Raw genomic sequence first — 23,650 nt, forward strand, 5'->3', positions numbered from 1 at the left:
GTATGTGTTATAGGTCACCGCGTTTGAGAATGAGAAGATTTTGTCTTGACAGTGTGTACACAAAGCAAGCTTGTCGAGTTCCTCGACAAGCCTAACAAGGAACTCAACAAGGAAAATGATGTGTTTCGCCCGACAAGTAACTCGGTCGTGTGTACGAGGCCTGATGGAATTCATCGAAATTACTCTGATGGGGCATACAAACGGTTGGAATTTCCGATGGAAAAAGTCTGTCTGACTTTTTCCATTTGAAATTCCAATTGTGTGTACAGGGCTTACCTTTTAGAAATTACAAGATTACCGGTGCATGTTAAAAAAAATGAAAAAAAAAGACATGTAAGTTTTACTTTTTTGAATTGACATTGAAATTTGTTCACACTTCTTGTCCCAATGATAAGGAGGCAGAAAGTGAATGGCAATTCCCTCATTGGGAACATACTTAACCACTCAATACAACCAAAAGTGAGCATTAAATAGGAAATGCTCATCGGCTGAGGAGTACCTTTAAACATTTTAAATGAAAAAAGATATTGTATAAATATTAGATTTATTTTATCACATAATCCTGCATATTTGACATTTGTGTTAGCTAAAACACCATGTTAAATGCTCAGTAGGCTCCACTACTTTCATTTACTTAGACCTAGGGTATATCACACTCTCCACATGCTGCAAAGGTTATGTCATTTTAATCCACACATTGTTACTGTGTTCAGTTTGTAAACTGCATAAAAATGAGCCATTTATGCTATGATTACTTTTGCAGTCAGTTTTTCTAGCCTGTCTGAGTCTGCTTTAAGATAATGACCTATTGTCTGTGCTGCGCTTTTTTAAATTACTTTCTTTCAGTGCAACAGAACATTTCAAACTGTGTCACAGCTTTACCGAATCTGCAAGATCTATATATTCCGTTCTTGGCAAAGGACCTTAAATTATTTGCCTCCTCTCTATTTTCTGAGTCATTGGTTTCTATTCCTCGCTTTACAGTTGAAATGTTCTATACACTTGAGCTCCAATCTTAAGCCCTATCAATTTGTTGTTTTATCTGGGATTTTCCTCAGATGACCTGTTCCTGAAGAAGCAATGTATGTGTTTCTCAAGGGCAATTTTGTAATTACTTAAATACTCAACCAAGCAAAACGGAGTCATATACAGATGTATGATTTGAAATTATTTAGCTAATAAAAACATATGAAGTTTTGCTACAAAAAAAATAAAAAAAATAAAATCTGTAGATCATAGTTATAAAGTGTTAGCTGAATTGTTTTTCTTTGTTTCCAGACATTTTTCCTTTATTTTCACCTGGTGATCCTGCCAGTAACAAACTTCCCGTCATAGGGTGACAATGCTCACTCGCTGTGCTGTTTCAGTTGAGGAGCAGTGTGGTCTCCCTAGGGCAGGAAGTGTGTTAGGACTACAGCATACCTGCCCCTCTCCTTCATCCCCAGAACATAGAGAGGAGGTGCTCTGTAGTCCTATGAGCTGAAGGAAGTGAACTGGGAGCAATAATATAAAAAAGGAAGGTGATGGGTTTTTGGCAGGATCATTTGTTATTTCTGGCACTTATTCAACACCTTTATAAAACTGCTTTCAATGGTAAATCTAACAGACCAAAAGAAAGCAAACAAGAGAAATTCAATGTTAGGCTTCACCTCCACCTGTCAGAAAAATATCATGTGGATTGTCAAATCTGATCTTCCTCAGAAAACACTAGTTAGCTATTATTGTGACCCTAGTATAAACAATTTATACATTACTAGAAAAAGTATACAGGTCAGAAATCCGTGGGGAAATTCCCAGTGGCTCAACCTAATTAAGCAAGATGGTCAATATTATGACAGTCAGGCTACTGATATTTTCAAAATGAAAGGTTGGCAATGATACCCTTCAAGTTTCCCTGTAAATACATTTAAAGGTTAGACCACATTTTTGCCACCCCTTAACCACTTCCCCTTTTGAAGCGGAGGCAGTGGCCAGGGGTGTACACATGTCACAGCCATGATGCTTTGCTTCGTGGCCACGGCATGCATTATACCCCACTTTGCGCTTAGCAGGTGGTTCCACCCACTAAGTGCAACCCATTGGGGTCACACCTATTGGGGTGAATGCAACCTCCCTGCAACTATGCACAACATGCAAGGTTGAAACGGGAAGTGAGGACCATCTGTTTATTACTTTATGAAGAGTGATCTGAAAGTGGATCATGCTTCGAACAGCAAAGCAGGTGTAAACAAGGCCTTGAATAGTCATAAGTTATATTTTTGCATCGGAAGTAAATTGCTTTGTACACACTTCTCCCTCTGCCAGCAAAAAAATTGATTGGGGGGTCCATTACCCCCTCTTGTAGTTTTGACCAGGCAGGAACATGGGAGAAGTGAGGGCTGGGTAACATCCAGTTAAACATTGTTCTCATTTTAGTAATCTTCCTATTAGTTATGGTAGAAAGCAAATATAAGAAGGGGCAAATAAACCTTCTGCTTTTATTATTATTTTAGAGACATCTTTACATTTGGTCTCTTTTGTTACCTGGCAAGGTTCTTATTATTATTATGTGCATTTATAATCTAACACATTGGAAACTCTGTATATGCCCAGCAGATACATTTGTTTCCTTTTCTACAGAGTAGATGTGAAAAAACGTCTCTCCTTATGAACATCAAATTATGCTGTTACCCAAGCTGTAAACAATAAAGTGGCATATCTCCCAGCAATTTGGAGATATCAATAACTGTGGGCATATTTCCGATTACCATCATTATCAATGTCACTGTCAACCCTTACTTTTAGGGCTCATGCCATTCCTTGCTTTTGATAAGAATTTTAAAGCAGCCCAAAAACAAACATTTATTATATTGCTGCTTACCAATTATTATGCCGCGTACACACCATCACTTTATGTGATGAAAAAAAACGACGTTTTTAAAAACGTCACTTTAAATGACCGTGTGTGGGGGAAAACGTTGTTTTATGTCTTGTGAAAAACGACAAAAAAAATTTGAAGCATGCTTCAATTTTATGTGTCGTTTTTCAAAACTTCGTTTTTTACTTCACAGAAATTGACCGTGTGTAGCAAAAAACGATGTTTAAAACGACGTTTTTACACCCGCGCATGCCCAGAAGCTAGTTGTGAAGCGAGCTTCAATGGAAAAAAGTGGTGAACGTAACCTCGCTTTGCTAGAGCATTGTGAAAAAACGATTGTGTGTAGGCAACTTCGTCTTTGAAAATTGAAGTTTCAAAAACGTAATTTTTACTTCACAGAAAATGTCGTTTTTTTTCATCACATAAAGTGATGGTGTGTATGCGGCATTAGATGTGATGACTGCATTTGTTTTATTTTTTATTTTTTTTGGGCTTATTTTGCTTATTTTCAACTGGAGAGCTAGCTAGTAAGTCTTAAAATTATTAGCTTTTTTTTATGAAAAACCTTTACTTGCAAAATAAAAAAAATGCTGTTTATAAAGTATTAGCTTCAATTTGTTACTACATGTAAATCTGCTAATACATCTAACAATCCTCTTCCCCCAGACTGACAATGCTGCTTCCAAATATGCCCCCTATGCTCCTTCATCCAGAGTGGATACACTCTAATACAGGATGTGAGTTACTGGCCAGATCACCAGGTAAAAAACTGATGGGAAAAAGCCAAAAAATAATAATTAATACAGCCACTACATCTAATGACTCATAGAATGCAATATATACAATTGTTTAGTTTTGTGCTTAATACTACTTAAAATTCTGACAGTATAGTTGCAGAAAAATGTAAACACAAAATTATGTTTTGTCACCAATATCTCAGGACACAGTGGGGTTGATTTACTAAAGGAAAACATATCCACTTGCTGCCAAATCACATACATGTATGTGATTGACTTCAAGTGGTTATACCAGGCTTATGGCTCAAGCTGGCAGCCATTACCCCAGTATCAACATTTTCAGCCGTCCATTCTCTATCCTATAAAATTGATCCTATAGTCTCATTAGCTGCTGGATCGCTTTTACAAGAAGTGGGAGGGGTCCCCCCCCTGCTGCTCACTGGTGCCAGTACCTTGTTTTCTGGGGCATCGGGGGGCCCGGGATCTGGTCCGGCGGTTGCAGCCAATGACGATAGAGGTGACCAGAGACTGGATCGTTTCGGATCACTTCTATGATCTAGAAGACTGGAAGCGACAAGCATTTTAATCACTTCCAGTTGGGGCAAATGTAAACAAGGTCTTTTTTTGGGGAAAGCATGAGATCAATATTTTTTTTATCTCATGTCTTCAGGGGTCTTATAGACCCAAGATGTCTTCATAAGAACATGTCATGCTTAATTGCTATCACAAGGGATGTTTACATTTTTATGATAGCAATAAAAGTGCTCCAAAAATGTTTTAAAGGGACAGTGTCAAGAAAAGAGGAACATTTAATAATTATCTTTTGTAACTCTAAGCTAGTAACCTTTAAAAAGTTTTAAAGCATCACCTATGGAGATTATTAAGTATCGTAGTTTGCCACCATTCTGCAAGCATGCGCATTTTTTTCGAGTGACATGTTAGGTATCTACTTACTTGGCATAACATCATCTTTTATATTTAAAAAAATAAAATGGGTTATATATTGTGTTTTTTTCAATACAATTTTGCTAAAGTGTATTGTTTTCCAAAACAATTGCGTTTGAAATACCACTGCACAAATACCGTGTGACAAAAACAAAATTGCAACGACCGCCACTTTATTCTATAGGGCCTCTGCTGAAAATAAATATAATGTTTTGAGGGTTCTTAGTAACTTCCTGGCAAAAAAAATTAAGATTTTTACAAAAAGTAAACAGAAAGTGTCAGAATAGGCCTGGAATACTGCATACTTTGCAAGTGCGGTTGCTCCAGAGCTTAGTAAATGAGAGGAAGCTCTGCGTACTATCCTCATCCAATCATGAGCAAGCAACATTTTTTTTTTTCATTTTATTTTACTTGCAAGTGATTAGGTATTCTTTGCAAACTGAAGCTTCACCTCATTTTCTAAGCTCTGGAGCAACTGCACATGCAAAATTTGCTTTTGGTAAAATAACCCCACAGTGTTCCAAATCTAGCAAGCAAAACAAAAATGGCAACCATTCAAATCAATGTATAATTAAGTGAGGTACATGTGAAAAAGGCTTTTCACAGAACAAACACAATGCAAGAATTTCCAAGCACACTAACCAGCTGAGAAGCAACAGTTTGCTTCAACAATATGCAATGAAAGCAGAGTTCATGTTTGTTAACATAAGGTTTGAGAAAACGGCTGCTGTGTCTACATGGTGTCATGTGATTGTTTTAGATGTTTGGCTGTATGAGATAAATTATCACCATATCCTGTAAATGGCCAGCTGTAGACATGCTTGTCCAACCTTCTGTTTTACAATAAATAGGACGTATCTCTTTATTAATAGATTAATGAATGATCTTATGCAAATAAGTCTCAACATAACCTCTTAATGCATTAACTGAGGGCCAGATTCACGTAGGAGAGCGCATCTTTGTGCGGGCGTAATGTAACTTTGACAGGCAAGTGCAGTATTCACAAAGCAAAGTTGCGGCGGCGTAGCGTAAATAGGCCGGCGTAAGCCCGCCTAATTCAAATGTGGAAGATGTGGGCGTGTGTTATGTAAATTTATTGTGACCCCACGTAAATGACGCTTTTTACGAATGGCGCATGCACCGTCCGTGAAAGCATCCCAGTGCACATGCTCCAAATTAACCCGCAAAAAGCCAATGCTTTCGACGTGAACGTAAATGACGCCCAGCCCTATTTGTGAACGACTTACGCAAACGACGTAAAACGTGAAACATTTGAGGCTGTTCCGACGTCCATACCTAACATTGGTACGCCTCATCTACGCCTCATAGAGCAGGGGTAACTTTACGCCGGAAAAAGCCTTACTTAAATGGCATATCTCTACTGCGGCGTACGTTCATGAATAGGCGTATCTAGCTGATTTACATATTTCTAGGCGTAAATCAGCGTACACGCCCCTAGCGGCCAGCGTAAATATGCAGTTAAGATACGACGGAGTAGGAGACTTACGCTGGTCGTATCTTATACAAATTCTGGCGTATCTGATTCTTTGAATCAAGCGCCAAGATACGACGCCTCAGACTCAGAGATACGACGGCGTATCTGGAGATACGCCCGTCGTATCTCCTACGTGAATCCGGGCCTAAATATATAAGGGATGATTTACTGAAGACAGATAGACTGTGTACTAGACTGCAGTTGCTCCAGAGCTTAGTAAATGAGTTAAAGATTCACTTTTCAAAGACTACCCAATCACATGCAAGAAAAAAAAAAAAACATTTTTGCTTGCACATGATTGGATGATGAAAGTCAGCAGAACTAAGCTCTGGAGTAACTGCACTTGCAGAGTGCAACTGCACTTTCCAAAGTACACAATCTATTTGCCTATAGTAAAGAAACCCTATAGTAATATTTACATTGATTTCAATGTTAGAGAAAATCATAACCAACATAACCAACATAACCCAGCAATACACAGGTAGTGATTACTGTTTTTGCATTACAGACTACATTTTATTTAATAATAAGCATAATAACTGTTGGAGGGCTTAAGAATTAGGTCACTTGAGATGTAACAGTTTTAGGGCAACTGAATAGCCTCCGCCCCATGTGGAAAACCCTATATAGAAAACATTTTGGTACCTAAAATGTGCTCAAAGAAAGCATTATTCTGCTGAACTGCACGTTATCAGTGTATTATTTGGATTGCCGAGATGTTGAGTAGAACTGATAATCGTAGGTACATGAATGCAGCAGAACTTTTAATTCCATGCTTACATAAAACTTTCCAATGCTGCCATGCTGACCTTGGAGCTTAAATTGTCAGATAATAAGTACCAATGGGTGATTGCAGTGTACTATCTGTGTTTTGCACATAATTAACATCACACTATGTGGTTCAGATTTGGCTGACAATTTGTATAGGTCTTTCGCAAAGTCTTATCAGCTACCTGGTAATTTGCATATCATTACCCTCAGTAATCCTTCATTTGAGTTATGCTTGGATTAAAAACTCTAATTAACTTTTTTAAAGTGTTATAGTTTAGTTAAAACCTGTTTTATGGATTCTGAATTTTAATAAACTTTCTTATGCATGGCATTTTGCAACAGCAGATTTTTTTTTGTAGCATTTACAAATAGGAGAGACTATGCATACAATTATTACGTATTTTTCCTATGGTTTAAACTAGCAACCAGCACATAAGAGGAGAAATGTAGGCTTTTATATCATCAATCATAAGTCAACAAAGACTGACCAATACAAGGCCAATAAAAACAGCCAATGTCCTGATTTTTCTGACCTAGCAGATAGACAACACCCTTTATAATTAAAAAGGTTATTTTTTCCACACTAAATTGTTGAACAGTCTCCTTGCAACCCCATTTTCTATAGAGAAATGTTAAAGCCTGGTACACACTACAGTTTTTTTTTGTGCAACCCCCCCGAGTTGAGTGAAAAAAGCTGACAGCTCCTGTCAGAGCCGCTTTACTAACCATGCAACATTAGTTCTGCGAACTCCCCCAATGAGCTGTTGTGTTCTGACAGGGACACCCCCCACCAGAAGCTCCGATCAGTGCTCTCTGCCATTGGCTGAGAGCACTGATCGGGAGTCGGTTGGATGCTGGTTTTCCAGCATGCACGTGCGACAGAAGCCACCTGCCTTCTGTTGGACAGACCAACATACATCCAGGCAGAATGTCTCCCGACATTCTGCCCGTGTGTACGGGGCTTAAGGCTCAGAGTTTTTACATGGCAGAAATTGTTCAGTACATATGTGCAACCATGGGCAAACATATCCCTGGTCAGTGATTTTTAGAAGATATCTGCTGTATGACCCCCATAAACTAATGTGGGAGGAAGATCATTTTTATGACAAATGGTTCTTTTTATTCTATCCCGGCAGTCTAGGACTCAGCACATTGTAAGAACAGACTACAATCACAATGTTGGAGATGGGGAATTTCCAACGTCACCAAGTGTAATGTATTGTAATGGAATGTAGTGGAATGGATTTGTGAAAAAGAATTTTTCTTGCTTTATTTTCACATATCTGCCCCTGGCATTTTTGCAGTATTACATTTCCACCCCCCCCCCTTCCTCAAGTATAGCTTGGCGTGTGTCTACTGTCACAAAGACATAACATCTTCCCAGACAAAGTGATGGAGTGTCTTTTTGGCTGTTTGTATGCATGTGTACATGTAGTAAAGATGCTTAACAATGTAATACATCTGACCTACATAGAAACTAGTACACTTTATCCTGGGTTTGCGCATGGCTTGAAGTAGCAGTCTGTCTGCAGGGTCTTACCTAATACTTGCATCTTTGATTTTTTTTTCTTTTTTTTTCCTTTTAAACTATCAATACATCCAGGTCCATAACAATTGTCAGACTGGTAATCATAAAGCTGTGGAAAAACCAATGGCATAGAACTGGCAACCATTACCTCAAAATAAAATCTCAGTCTAGACCACAGGCTATAAACCAGTTATGAATCAAACTCTAAGGCCCCGTACACACGTCCGAGGAACTCGACGGGCAAAACTCATCGTTTTGCTCGTCGAGTTCTGTGTGAAGCCGCCGAGGTTCTCGGCGAGCCAAATTTCCTCATTGAACAATGAGGAAATAGAGAACATGTTCTCTATTTGGCTCGACGAGGAACTCGTCGGCTTCCTCGGCCGAAAGTGTACACACGCTGGGTTTCTTGGCAGAATTCAGCTCCGATCGAGTTTCTGGCTGAAAGCCTTAGAAAGCGCCCAGTCATCAACAGCCATTACTGTCAGCAAATTATAATGGATGTAACTATTTGTAGTAAATCATTATCAAGCACAACAATCATTTAGTTAATGGTATTCACCTTTTTTTTTATACATATAGAGCTTTCTGCACAAAGGTAAGGGCACATAGGCGTCCATAGTCATTGATGAATGAGACCAAGAGAACATCAATTAGATGTTAATATATATGCACAATATTTAACCTCATTTATTTGAATTCCTATTCTAAGTTTTCATTTTGCAGTGGGCTAAACATCAAAGCACATACCTCGCCATTACAGAAAATTAATTTCATGGCCTATGCACTCAGCAATTCCTGATGGAATTTGCCTATATAAATGAATTAAATAAGTGAATAAACACATAACATTGTCTTCAAAAAATACATTTAGAGAAAGCATCTATAATGAATGCACATCTAACTATGGCTCAGACATCAGAGAATTAGAGGGCGTTCATCAACTTCATCAAGAACAGGGGTCATGACCATTATATCTCAGGTGTCTTGGGGCAGAATGCCAACCATCTGCTCAACAGTTTACTGACATCCAATTTACTTTGCCTTGTTACTAAGTACAGGAGATTATTATTAGACAGTGTACCTGCACACTTTATTTGCATAAAACATGTCATATATCCACTGTTTATGCCAGTTCAATGTTGCATAAAACAAAACTGCATACATCTCTCAAACGTGTGTCTAAATTAGAATGGATTGCATGGCAATGCAGCTGAGCTGTCAATATGATGCTCTCAGACAGGATGCATCCTACACAAGCTTAGACAAAAATGGACACATGTCAGAACAATATTAAAATGGGCCCCAGGGTATTCTGAGAAAGATGTTTACCAGGGATCTCAGGTAGCTGTACAGTAGATCAGAGTATTAAAGTAGATTTCTTTGCAGAAAATATTAGCATTCAGATATGCCAGTACTGTAAATAATGAAGCAAGAGATGACTGCAAACATAGAAAGCTGTACATGAATGCCCAGGAGCAAGCAAACTCTTGTGTAAATAGCAAATATTCTGGCCTTTTGTCAGAAGTAGTGTTTCAATTCAAAAGCTCCTAAATTCTGCTGAAACATTCTCAAAAAAAAAAGAAAAACGATAATTTATAAGATATAGGCCAAACAGTTTCTTTATGCTAGTCTCTCTTGGAAGCCAGAATCACAGAGAGAGTTCTCTCAGTTAATGTAATATAAATCAGCTGGACTTGGAGTGTTTCTTTCATGAAAAAAAGCTAGCTTTCATGTAAGCTTGTAGCTGCACAGATGTGCTTGTGAAACAAAATTGCATAGCTCTATTTAGCCTGTCCGTCAGAATGTAGAGTATTTCATATCTGATAATGTGGCTACACAAAAGACCATGTTTACAATACAACATTGTATAAATTAATAGAACCAGCTTATCTATTGCTTTTTATCATTTGATTAGTAAAATATAAAATAAACAACAACTGACACATGTACTACTTGCCTAGCCCAAGTTAATTGTATTTGCAAATTACAGAGGACTGTGGCAGATGAGACATCCTTCAAAAAAGATTAAAGCTGAATTCCAGGCAAACAGCTAGGTACACAAATGAAATACATATATATATATATATATATAAAGAAATACCAGAAGGACTTGCATTTCTGTTTACCTGACATTTACAAATCTCTGCAGCATAGCCCTGTCTGGCAGGGGTGAGGACCTGATCTTTCTCAGTTTCAATTTCATTTTCACATCTAGGTCTCCTCCCCACCCCACCCTGAGATTGGAAAGTGAAAGAAGGCAAAACGCACCAATGAGCCTAACTCGAACACTCTGCTCTTTTCTACCATCAGCATGCTTCTTGCACTACAACACATCTTACTGGTCCTCCTGCTGCTTCTTCCTCATCCTCTGGTTTATAAGAGGCTGATACCATGTCAAATTAAGGTACAAGTGTTGTTTGCAATACAAATGCATTTAATAATGTATTAATGATTACAGAGATGCAGTAACAATGGTGTCTTCTACAGTATATCTGCCTGGAGTTCATCTTTAAAGACCTATAAGAAAAGTGAGCTTTCTTTTAGGATAGTTCAATATTTGTTCATCTATGTATAAAGTATATCTGTTATTTATTAACATTTCTTGGGTTGAGAAAGCACTTTTTATAGTGATTACAGGCATACCCCACTTTTAAGTACACAATGGGGTTTATTTACTAAAGCTGAAAAGCTCAAAATCAGGCTCACTTCAGCATAAAAACCAATGAGCTTCCAGGTTTTATTACCAAAGCTTATTTGAACAAGCTGGGGTTAGAAGCTCATTGGTTTCTATGCAGAATTGAGCCTAATGGCGGCGGACGTCTCAGAGAGGAGCTCCGAGTTCCACCAGCCTCATCCGCAGCCATCGGGGTATCTAACTACCCGTTTGGGCCCAAAGCATACAGGCATCTTTAGCCCGGACCCCCGCAGGGTCCGGCGCTGACAGTTTGGACAAAGTAGGCCGCCTAGAGCCGGAGATACCACGCCACAGCTCTCGAGGCCGCCGCCATACTGCCTACCTGAAGCCTACCATCAGAGCCAAATTCAACCTTTCCTGGAGGTAAGGGACCGCTCCCAGCCATCTCTCTCCTCCTTCCCACCTACCTAGCACTATCCGGAGGCTGCGCCAGGTCCCGGAGTCGTCCGCAATAGCCGCGGTTTGGTGCGGCCTAGTTGGGCCTGTGGATCCCCGGACTTTCCTAACGCTACACTCCGCGATAGCAGAGGTGCGCATCGGCCGAACTGTCCTCGAAAGCATGGACCCCCCTGGCATCCACTCTACCACCCATCCCGGACCCTGCTGAGGCCGTTATCAGGCCCTAAATACCGGATTGTTTAATTACTGTATGGAAGTACGGCGGCCATCTTGGTACACCCGAGGCCTGTAGTCCTATTGCTAACTGCACCAGACCCTGTCCTACCACCAGAGCCCCCAGACCTAACGGATCTACACCTCAGTGGGGGATTTGAGTGGAATTTCCCCATCCATGCATGGAGGGGGGGAAATAGTATGATCTCTACACTGTCACTGAAGTCATTTATATGGGGCGAGACTTGCCTTGCTCCGAGATGGCTGAATAGAAACGGTGCCCCAGGCCCCACAGGGTAAAAACGGCACACAGCAGCACACACAGTGGTGATTGAGACAACCTACCTTTATAACCACACTGCGCTGACTCCTGCAACCATGACCAAGAAACAAAAGGGACCTCAGAGGCCACAGAAACTTACAGAATACTTTGCCCTAGAACAGAGGCAGGATAGCACGGGCACGCCTGGGCCCTCTGCAGCCAGCACTCCTCATCTAACGCAGAGAAAGGATAAACCCCCTAAACGATCATCCCCTGCTGGTAACAGACACTCTCCTGCCTCCTCCTCTACATCTGGGAGCCCTGAGAAAGCCAGATTTAAATTGGATAGCACAGATTCTTCCCAAGGGGTGAATGCAAGCCTTGAATCGGGAGACGATACTAGGGAACTCCCAGACTCCATTGACCGCTTCCCCACGAGTAATCAACCAGTGTTGGATACAACACTCAAAGATATGCTGGTCTCTCTAAGGAGTTCCCTCCACAGTGACATGATGGCATGCGTCCATAAATTTGGGAGTGAGCTGCAAGCCGTGGCATCACGGGTAGACCATGTCGAGAACAGGATGGGGGAATTTGCCACCACAATCAACAGCCTTGTGGACGCCCATGACGCAAGAGACGAAGAGATGGAGGCGGTCAAAGTCAAAATTGCAGACATGGAGGACCGTTCCAGGAGGAACAACCTCAAAATACGCGGGGTTCCTGAATCTGTTCCACAATCAGAACTGCGCGAATATGTCGCCAAGATATTTACCTCAATCTTGCCTGATCTCACTGACATGGACATAACAATGGACAGAATTGAGCCTAATTTTGCACTTTCCAGCTTTAGTAAATAAAGCCCATTGTGTACCTAAAAGTGGAGTATGCCTGTATTGTATTTCTTGGGCAATTTGTAGTAATATAATGTAAAGTGCAGTGACGGCCTAAAACAACTAATAGTATGTACAGAATGTTTAGGGCATGCTGGCTTAAAGGAAAAATTATGTCAAAGCTATTTTGGCTCTACTACTCCTATGGATTACAGTAGTCCAGTTTATTCTGCACTCCTGTGACCTGATTTCTGCTTACAGCAGGCTAAAGCCTGCTGTCAGCCGATGTCACTCTGTTGGTCCAGGACCAGGAAAGATTCCAACTTTACAGTTTGGACCCACCAAGATGTCTGGACCTGCATCTGTCTCAGCCTCTCAGTATGCGGCCAAGAGCCTGAGCTACCCCCTCCCACCCCCTCCACAGCCCAGAGCTCCAGTGAGCACTGGAGGGGCAAAGCAGAGAGCCAGTAACTGACAGTCAGGGCTCTCTGCTCAGAGTAGAGGGGGAGAACTGAGCAATCAGCGGTATTTGATCGCTCTCTTCTCGGCATAGAGATGGTGGGTCACAGCTGAAGCTGGGGTCTGTGCTTCAGCAATCTATGTGAGTATGATTTTTTTTTCCTATTCCAGAACTTCTCTTTTAATATTCCTACACAGGGCACTTTTTTTTACCTAAACTACTCATTAATGTAAGATTTACCGTAAACGGTAGCCATGCATGATTTATTAAGACTAAGTGCACAAATCTTTGAATACTAACTGATTATTTTTTGCTGGTTTTTATTTTACAACAAAGGCCAATAAAGGCAAAAAATATGTATGGTAATTTGCATGCTAATGTTAAGCATTTAAAAGTATTCCCTGGAGCAGAATTATTTTACCAGCAGATGGGAAAGCATATTTTTGCAGTTGTTATTTCAGAAGCAGTTTGAAAAAGCATTTAAATTAAAAGTATAAAATCTTGTTATAATGCACATATAGGTTATTTATAGATAATTCTCACTTATGCATTTATCTAGATTTAGCAATCAATCCTAATTTCCCATCCGGCTAGGAAAGTTTAGATATGGCATAGCTCATCTCAGATAAGAATGTTCACAACACATTGCTATTTACTACTGTATATTAGTTTGATGGTAATTATAACAATATTGTCTTTATTTTATTTAAGTGCATAACATGGATTCTATCTATTAGCTAGGCTGACTGTCCTATTGCCATATTTTATCTTGTCTACAAAAAGGATGAAATGAAGGTCTTTCCTGAGAGATGCTATCAAATTGTGGCAGCGTTGTGTATCTATTTTGTTTTGTGATGTTCATTAGGATATTGGTTCTAAGTAGACATGCATGGGAGCTGCGGTGGCTCAACGCGATTGCCACTGCGCTGACAAGCCATTCACCTCTGCAGCTAGGGGTTCGGATCCCGGTCTCAGCTACATGTGAATTGAGTTTGGTGGTCTCAGCCCGGCTCCCGGTGGGTGTGCTATGCGAGGTAAGCCTGCGCTTAGTACGCCCACCCCCCTTCCACAAAAACCACCACACTTACACGCACTCAAAATTGGGTTAACATGCACGCACTTTGACCACGCGGTCTCTAAAAAGAGAGGCAAAGGACTAACGGGGCTGGTTGAGCGGGCTAGATCCTCTCACTCCCTTATAGGAAGTCCCTCTGCCCCGTTGGGCTTCAAAGCGGAGCAGGTAGGGCGGGCTGTGTGGGAGGACCCCCACCATTGCCACCCGGGGCATGGAGAAAGGTGGCAGATTGCCTCTGGGGGAGGCCTGCCTACTCCCAACTCCTGCAGTCCGGCTCCTCTCTCAAGTACACGCACAAAATACACTTTAAAAAAAAAAGAAAAAAAAAAAGTAGATATGCATGGCAGTATTTGAATTTTCCAACAATGCCAAGGGTACTGACAAGTCTTGAGCTGCTAATGAGTGAAACATTTGCATTTAAACAACAGAATAATTCTATCTATAGTAACTTTTACTGTACTGCTCATGTAGTCAACTTTAGCAGAAAAAAGTCACTGGTTCTTACTGGTCTGTGAAGCAAATGGGGTAAGCTGCACACGGGGATTGAAAATCCAAGTAGAAAACTTTATTGCAGTAAAATCCACCAAACACAGTCACATTAGCTGGGAACAAATGTTAGCGCAGTTCACGCTAAACTGTGCTTAATAATAACATGGTTTTGGGTTTGCCTGCTGGGCATTGGGTACCTACCTGGAATGGTGCATCTATACATTGGTTCTTTGTTTAACTTGTGTTCCATATTTTTTCTCAGATCAGAAATCCATTTTTAGTCTAATCCAATTAAATAATGAACAGGTCGTTTTAAACTCTACAAACATAGAAAGCTGCAGCAGGTATTAATTTGGAACACTGTTTTGCAGTAACTGAAGGATGAGTGTACCCCACTTGCCACTTCTAACAATTTCAAGGTCATGTACAGTACATATGTTCAGATTCCTAATGAGATAGGAATCATTGCTCAAGATCAGCTTATGCCTAAGTGCATGCACTTCACAAAGGGAACTATTGACTGGAACACATCACGTGAAAGATTTTCAATTTATAAAGATTTTAGGTCTAGATGTGCTCTGTGCTGAAGACAACAAATACATGAATCATTGTTCTCTTTTAGAGTCTGACATGTGCCTTTAAAAAAGGTACTTTTGCATTTTTAATTAAATCATTGTTTTTTAGTAAATATAGTCATGGTTAAAAAACATACTTAAAACATCTTCTAATTTTAAAGAATCTTGGTTATGTTATTATATAGTATGTTAGTAATGTTAGTCCCATTAGAAATACAGGCAGTCCCCTAGTTAGAAAAATCTGACTTACAAACGACTCCTACTTACAAACGGAGGGAGACAACAGGAAGTGAGAGGAAATCTACCCCTAGGAAGGGAAATTCACTCCTGTAGGAGTTATTATGGGAAAAGGGTGTCTCCACTGATGCTTTATCACCAAGGCTTGTTTCCACAACAACCCCAAATTTTCAAAATCCAATTGTTATAAGGACAGAAAGAACTGAAATCTTCTGAACAGGGACATAAACAGCAAAACAAACGTTACAGGGTTGTCACCCCTTCCCTATGCTATCCAAAAAGCTTAAAAATATTTTTTGTTGGTCTGGAGCTACACTTAAAAATGTTACCTGTTCCGACTTACAAACAGATTCAACTTAAGAACAAACCTACAGACCCCATCGTGTTTGTAACCCGGGGACCACCTGTACAAGTGAAATGCTATTACCGTTTATTGCAGTAATAGGCTTATTTTCTTTCATCACTGTCATGAATACTTAAAGCAATACTAAAGTCTAAAGGTAAACAATGTAAAGTCAAAGAGAAATCACAATATCACCAAATGCAAATAGATTATAAACAAAAATAACATTGTGAAGTTAAATATAAGGACATTTTTAATAACATTCATTTACAATATGCTATACATTTTTATTTGCAATCTTTAACCACCCAGCTTCTATGCATATTGAAGAAGTGATTTGGGCTGCTTGAAATCTTCTCAACCACTTCCACAATACTTAAAATGTGTACCCCTATAAAAAACCTGCACATGATTTTATACCTAGAGATATTTTTTATTTATTCACAACACTGATTAATATTTGATGCTTGATGGGAAATTTAGAGTTTTAGTGCATTTTTATTGAAAATATAGCTTTGATAAAGTTTGCCCATTTACTGTAGAATGTACTAAATCAAGATTTTCAGATTTAAAGGTCTTCTATTTAATAAAATAATATGATTTGGAGATTTCTAGTACATTTTCCTTAACTTTAAAATGTGCATTTCATGTAAAAACAGCAACAATTGCCCCAGCTGCATAAGGATTCAAATTAGTTTGGACAGGACAGGAAAAATAAGATATTCCACAAACCCTCTTATATATTAAAAATAGATTAAAGTTTTAGTCTAGTTGAGCAAGTTATGTGGTTTTGGGATTTTCAAGAAAGTTCTACATGGAAGTAGAGGTATGGTATTATTATTTTACCATTCTAAAGCTCTAGTGCATGCACTGTATGTATGTATGCACAAATAATATAATACATTCTGATTCATTGTCTAAAGCACTAACTTGAAAATGAAAAACCCAAAAAGTATTAGCATTCAGCTCTCTTTCAGATTTAATTGCAAACACATTTATTCACATGTAGCTAGGTGTCACTTACCAGATAAACCACCAACATCCATCTTCTTAAGGTTCTTTGCTTCCAGAATAACAACTGTGAGCTTGCCAGCCGTGGGTACATAGCGGAGAGAGAAACAGATGTCCCCAAGTTTCTCTTGCTGTAAAACAATCCAACCAGTAAATCAGCCAAAATGTTTGTACTCACGCAATATTTCCAGAAGCTCATCAAGTTATATGTGTAGAATGCAGTTAAGTAGTTTGAAGCTCTGATTTCTTAGACCGTTAAATTATTCTCAACTACAGTGCATCATAGTTAAAGACTCACCCTGATTGGGCAAATAAATAGCAGCAGTATGTAATGATGTTATTCTTATGCTCAATCTATGCTATGCTCGTTGACAGTGCTGTGAAACGCTACAGGGCTTGACTGGCTCACAGTGTTGGCCCTCCCTCAACAAGTTCAGGTACACACACCTGTTTTATTTTAAATTTGTTTAACTGTTCTTGAGGATACATAAGTGGGTTAAATGATAGTCTTTAATATCAGACTAGAGTTTAGGTTTAAGTATGACCCATTCAAGAGATGTAAGTAGCTAAACAGAGGGACAGTATAAGTCAGGGCTATTCCTTTCATATTACAAAACAATATATTTTTTTTTCTTCTAACTGCAGAGTCACTTTGTCTTCTTAAGCCCTGGTTCACACTGGGTAAGATTTGGAACGATTTGAGATGCGATTTGACATGTCAAATCGCATCTCAAATCGGCGGCAATTGTCGGCAATGGCACTGTCCTAATCAGTGCGACGCCGCATCTGCGATTTCAAAAAGTAGTTCCTGTACTACTTTTTGCGATTTCGGGCCGCGATTTACATTAAATTGCGGCCGAAATCGCGGCACAATCGCAGCCGCGAAATCGCGGTAAAATCGCACATTTTACCGCGATTTTGAATTCGCAGCAGTGTGAACCTAGGCTAATCCTAACTTTACTTCAGTCAACCCACATAGTCATCAGCTGAAATTTACAAATAGTAATTGAAACAAGGAGCACATGATATCCCAGATTATTATTACAGCACCAAATAAGAAAATGGAACAGAGATGATTTTATTTTCCTTTTATACTTAGAAATTAGTCAATATTAATGGTACAGGTAGGCAACGCCGTCAACACCGTGGCTAAAGGTTTTGGTTTTTGAACAGACAGCAGGGTGATCAGGAAGATCTTTTTAGTGACTGGCCATTCTTTAACAGTTTACCTTCTTTCATACAAATGTGTAGTTGCATGCATCTTAATTTGGAACAGTTTTTTTTATTGCTGTTTGCACCAGGTCCATCAGAATATACTTAAACAGATCAGAAAACACTCCACATTTTGACTGTAGCAGTCACACAATTTTGATAACAACTACCAAGAGTTGCAGAAGTGAGAGCTGCAGGCCCTCTGGACTATAAAGTGTTATGATGTGCAGAAACGGTCTCTTGTGGCCTCATTATTTCATATGGATACTGTGTGGATCGAGTAGTAGAAACTTTTTTTCGTCCCTTAAAATAAATAATTTATGTAAGTAAATGACTTTGATCATTACATGAAATCTGTAAGGTACTGTTGGAGGGATCCCACTGCGTGGCTTGCAGTTACAGCACTAACCTTCTCTCTTAGAACACTAAATTGACAACAAGTAAAGTTCTTCTATCATCTTGTAAAGCATTAGTGGTTTCTGTTTTAATTTAAGATAAAGTTTGAATCAGAAGCTTGAAGAAGTGTACCAAATCGACATTTTGTTGGGGAATTCTTTCAAAACATATATAAGTTGTTTCCTGAATAAACTACAACGCAATTTGGAGTAACATAATGGGCTTCTTTTATAAAAAAGATAAGAGGATAGCAGGTATTTTTAACATATGACAACAGAAATATCCATGAAAACTTTTGGAAGCATTTAAAAAGTAAAAATAAACTAATTTCATTTTATCAAGGGGTAACAGTCCCCCATTTATCTTTGATACGCATTACATCCTTTTCAAGGGAATGGTGTGTAGCAAGTTCACTATATTTATATTTGAGCTTCAGTACGGCAAACATAAATAATCTCTACAGCAAGGGGCACATTAAAGTGGTTATAAACCCTTGTTTACAACTTAATGTTACAGGTAAGCCTATATTAAGGCTTACCTGTAGCTAAAAAGGATATCTCCTAAACCTGCACCTAAAGCCTCTCACACACGGCCATGGAACTCGACGGACGAAACACATCGTTTTCCTCGTTGAGTTCCTTGTTAGGCTGTCGAGGAACTTGACAAGGCAAGTTTCTCCATTCCCGTCGAGGAAAAAGAAGACATGCTCTCTTTTTGGCTCGACGGGATCCTCGACAGTTTCCTCGTCGAAAAATATACACACGACTGGTTTCCTCGGCAAAAAAAATCCCAGCAAGTTTCTTGCTGGTTTTTGCTGAGAAACTCGGTCGTGTGTACGAGGCCTGACTCTTACCCACATTATGCAACACTAAAATGTTCTTTACATACAATTTATCATGACAAGTTTTACTCTTGTTGATTTTAAAGAACTGAAAATAAAACCATGCAGAAAAGTTCAAGCACGCAATTATTAGTTATTAACCACTTGCCGCCCGCCAATGACAAATTGACGTCGGCAAAGTGGTTGTAGAATCCTGACTGGACGTCATATGACGTCCTCAGGATTCTTAGCCGCTGCGCGCCCCCGGGGGCGCGCATCGCGGCGATCGTTGTTGCGGGGTGTCAGTCTGACACCCCGCAACACCGATCCCGGTAAAGAGTCTCTCATGGAGACTCTTTACCACGTGATCAGCCGTGTCCAACCACGGCTGATCACGATGTAAACAGGAAGAGCCGTTGATGGCTCTTCCTCACTCGCGGCTCTCCTGACAGGGGGGGTTCGCGCTGATTGTTTATCAGCGCAGCCCCCCCTCGGATCGCCACATGGACCACCAGGGATGCCCACTAGGGAAGGGCAAAACTTAAAAAAAGGGGCAAAAAAAAGTCTGAAAAAAAAGTCTGAAAAAAAAGTCTGAAAAAAAAAGTCTAAAAAAAAAAAAAAAAAAGTCTGAAAAAAAAAAAAAAGATGCAAAAAAAAAAGATGCCAATCAGTGCCCACAAATGGGCACTAACTGGCAACAAGTAAACAAGTAAATAATGCCGCCCCACAGTGTCCATCAGTGCCGCCCCACAGTGTCCATCAGTGCCACCCCACAGTGTCCATCAGTGCCACCCCACAGTGCCCATATGTGCCACCCCACAGTGCCCATCTGTGCCACCCATAAGTGCCACCCATAAGTGCCACCCCACAGTGCCCATCTGTGCCGCCCATGAGTGCCCATCTGTGCCGCCCATGAGTGCCCAGTGCCGCCCATGAGTGCCCATCAGTGCCGCCCATGAGTGCCCATCAGTGCTGCCCATCAGTGCCGCCTATGTGTGCCCATGAGTGCCGCCTATGTGTGCCCATCAGTGCCGCATACCAGCGCCGCCAATCAGTGCCACCTCATCTGTGCCCATCAGTACTACCTCGTCGATGTCCATCAGTGCCATCTCATCTGTGCCCATCAGTGCCACCATATCAGTGCCCGTAATTGAAAGAGAAAACATACTTATTTACAAAAAAATTACAGAAAAAAATAAAAACTTAATTTTTTTCAAAATTTTCGGTTTTTGTTTAGTTGTTGCGCAAAAAAAAAAATTGCAGAGGTGATCAAATACCACCAAAAGAAAGCTCTATTTGTGGGTAAAAAAGGACGCCAATTTTGTTTGGGTACAGTGTAGCATGACCGCGCAATTGCCATTCAAAGTGCGACAGTGCTGAAAGCTGAAAATTGGCTTGGGCGGGAAGGTGTATACGTGCCCTGTATGGAAGTGGTTAAGTTATTTTTACATTTTAACTGTTTTCCTGTTTAAAATCTTTTGGTAAAATGTTTATTTTAGAAATATTCTTAGTCGTTCCTATGTAAAACATCTACCCACAAATTGTTATTAATATTTCAAACCTAAAAACTATGACAGCCATTCTAAACCTGAACATTTAATTTATTAACCACAAGGACCGCTGCATTTACATATACGTCAGCAGAATGGCACATACAGGCACATTCACGTACCTGTACGTGTCTGCCTTTCCGCAGGTCAGCGTCCGATCGGACCCCCCCAGGTACATGTGGCGGTCCGTTAGCCTGTGGGAGCGATCCGGGATGAGGGGGTGGCCATTGGTTTCTGGCCACCCCCTCGCGATCGCTCCCAGCGAATCATCTGCTTCCTCTGCCTGTGTAATGTAAACACAGGCAGGAGGAAGTGATGTCACGCTCCACGAGGCGGTTTTTTTGACCTGGGTCGTGGAGTGAAGATATCCAACGTTGCACCAACAGCACACTGACACAGTACACATAGGCACACTTTCACCCCCCAGTCACCCCCAGATCACCCCCCCAGCCCCCAGTCACAGTGTCACTGATTACAGTGATCATTTATTTACTGATCACTGCATTTAGTGTCATTTGTCACTGTAAAAAGTGTCAGGGCAGTTAGTCTTAGGCCCCTTTAGGTCCAGGGTAGCCCCCCACCCCCCTAATAAAGGTTTAACCCCTTGATCGCCCCCAGTTAACCCTTTCACCCCCTATCACCAGTGTCACTAAGCAATCATTTTTCTGATCGCTGTATTAGTGTCGCTGGTGCCGCTAGGTAGCCAGTTCCATTTTTAGGTTCGCTGTCAGGTTTTTATAGCGTCAGGTACCCCCATACATTTTCTAATAAAGGTTTTAACCCCCTGATTTCCCCTAGAGCAGTGGTTCTCAACCTTCTAGTGCCGTGACCCCTTGATAAAATTTCCCAAGTTGTGGGGACCCCTAACAGTAAAATTATTTTTGTAGCATGGGTTGTCGGCACCCAAGCCATGACAAGTAATTTTCGCCTAAACCACAGACATTTAGCGCTCACTGAGTCCTTTTTAATGGCAACTATAATCACACTCACTGTGTCTCCGGCTTCACTGTGTCTCTGACTTTGTGGTTTCTCGCAGCAGTGACACCTATGCCGAAATCAGGAGATGGGGTCTCCTCTAGCTCATCCCACTTCACATTCCTCACCAGTCAGTTGACCTCAAGTCTCTGCCCCAGCCATGCTGTGCACTGAATGGGCACCTGCGAATAGGCTGAGTGGGCGGCCGTGGGCTCCAGGAACTACCCAGCTGGGCAGCCACAGGCTCCAGGGACAGCCCTGCTGGGTGGCTGCAAAAAGTCTGGGAGAGTGGTGCAGGCTTCAGGAATAGCCCAGGATTCGGTGACCCCTGGCAAATTATCATTTGACCCCCAGGTTGAGAACCACTGCCCTAGAGTTTCACCAGCGATCACCATATAAGATATCACTGGTGACGCTGGTTAGCCAGTTCGTTATTTAGGTTCGCCGCCAGGTTTTTATATAGCGTCAGGTACCCCCATATATTACCTAATAAAGGTTTTAACCCCCTGTTTGCCCCCTAGTTAACCCTTTCACCAGTAAACACGTATAAGTGTTATGGGTGACGCTGGTTAGTTAGTTTGCTGTTTATAGCATCAGGGCACCCGCCGTATATAACCCAATAAAGGTTTAACCCCCTGATCGCCTGGCGGGTGATATCAATTAAATTTTAGCGTCAGTCAGGGTCTGTGTCGCCCCAGGCAGCATTAGGTTAGTGCCAGTAACGCTTACACCCACGTGCAAAGCATACACCCCCCTTAGTGGTATAGTATCAATATCTGATCTGATCAGATCTATACTAGCGTACCCAGCAGTTTAGGGTTCCCAAAAACGCATTGTTAGCGGGATCAGACCAGATACCCACTAGCAACTGCATTTTTCCCCTACGCCCAGCCCAGCCCAGCCCACCCAACAGAAAAGTTGAACAGTTACAGTTACAAAAAAAAGTAAAAAAATGAAAACACAAAAAAATATATATATAAAAAAAAAAATAGTTGTTGTTTTATTGTTATTGTTGCCCCCTTGCGTTGCAGGTATGGTATGATCTTACTGTTATACTGTAATGTTACTTTGTTTTAATGTTAACCATCATTTGCTTAGCAGGTACGCTATTCAGTTGCATCGCGGATTCATTTAGCTTGACAGCAACAGCATTTGCTCCCGCGATACATAAAGCCAGGACTCCAATGCTGTAGGAGGTGATTTCACCACCACAGTTTAAAAAAGAGCATATATGCCGAAGCATGGGGGCATTAGAGGTGGAGGAGCGATTTTGCTCCTAATGCCGCGTACATACGGTCTAAATTCCGATGGAGGCTTGCCCATGGAAAAGTCCGACCGTGTGTATGCGCCATAACTTTTTATGCCGCGTACATACGGTCAAAATTCCGACGGAGGCTTGTCCGTGGAAAAGTCTGACCGTGTGTGCGCGGCATAACTTTTTTTGCGGGAGGATGCCCCCATGCTTCAGCATATTTAAATGGTGCATGTATGCCCATCATTAGAAGTGGGTGGATAAAGCAAGGTATTCTAATGGTGGGCATACTCACCGATCAATCTCTTTTTTTCGTTCAGCCAACAGGCTGCATGAAAAAAAAGATTACAATACATGTCCAACAAGAACCATCAACGTACTGGTATGTTGCTGGACTTTGAATGGTTATACCAGAATGATGCCTGCGGGTTTAGGTATCATCTTGGTAGCATTCTTTTTAGCCAGCGGTCGGCTTACATGTAAAAGCAATCCCATCGGCTAATTAAAAAAAGCATCCCTG

General features: G+C 40.8%; 1 protein-coding gene across 5 annotated transcripts in view; it reads right to left on the minus strand.

Moving 5' to 3' along the window:
- SYT1 (synaptotagmin 1) overlaps nt 1-23,650 on the minus strand; it is a 738,111-nt gene that overhangs the window by 69,686 nt on the left and 644,775 nt on the right. For all 5 annotated transcript variants that reach the window (XM_040343936.1, XM_040343935.1, XM_040343939.1 and 2 more), the window contains one exon: nt 16,939-17,056. In XM_040343936.1, coding sequence (XP_040199870.1) covers nt 16,939-17,056 — 118 coding nt within the window. The remainder of the gene's footprint in view (nt 1-16,938; nt 17,057-23,650) is intronic.

This window comes from Rana temporaria, chromosome 3 (assembly GCF_905171775.1).
Source record: "Rana temporaria chromosome 3, aRanTem1.1, whole genome shotgun sequence".
Taxonomy (NCBI): domain Eukaryota; kingdom Metazoa; phylum Chordata; class Amphibia; order Anura; family Ranidae; genus Rana; species Rana temporaria.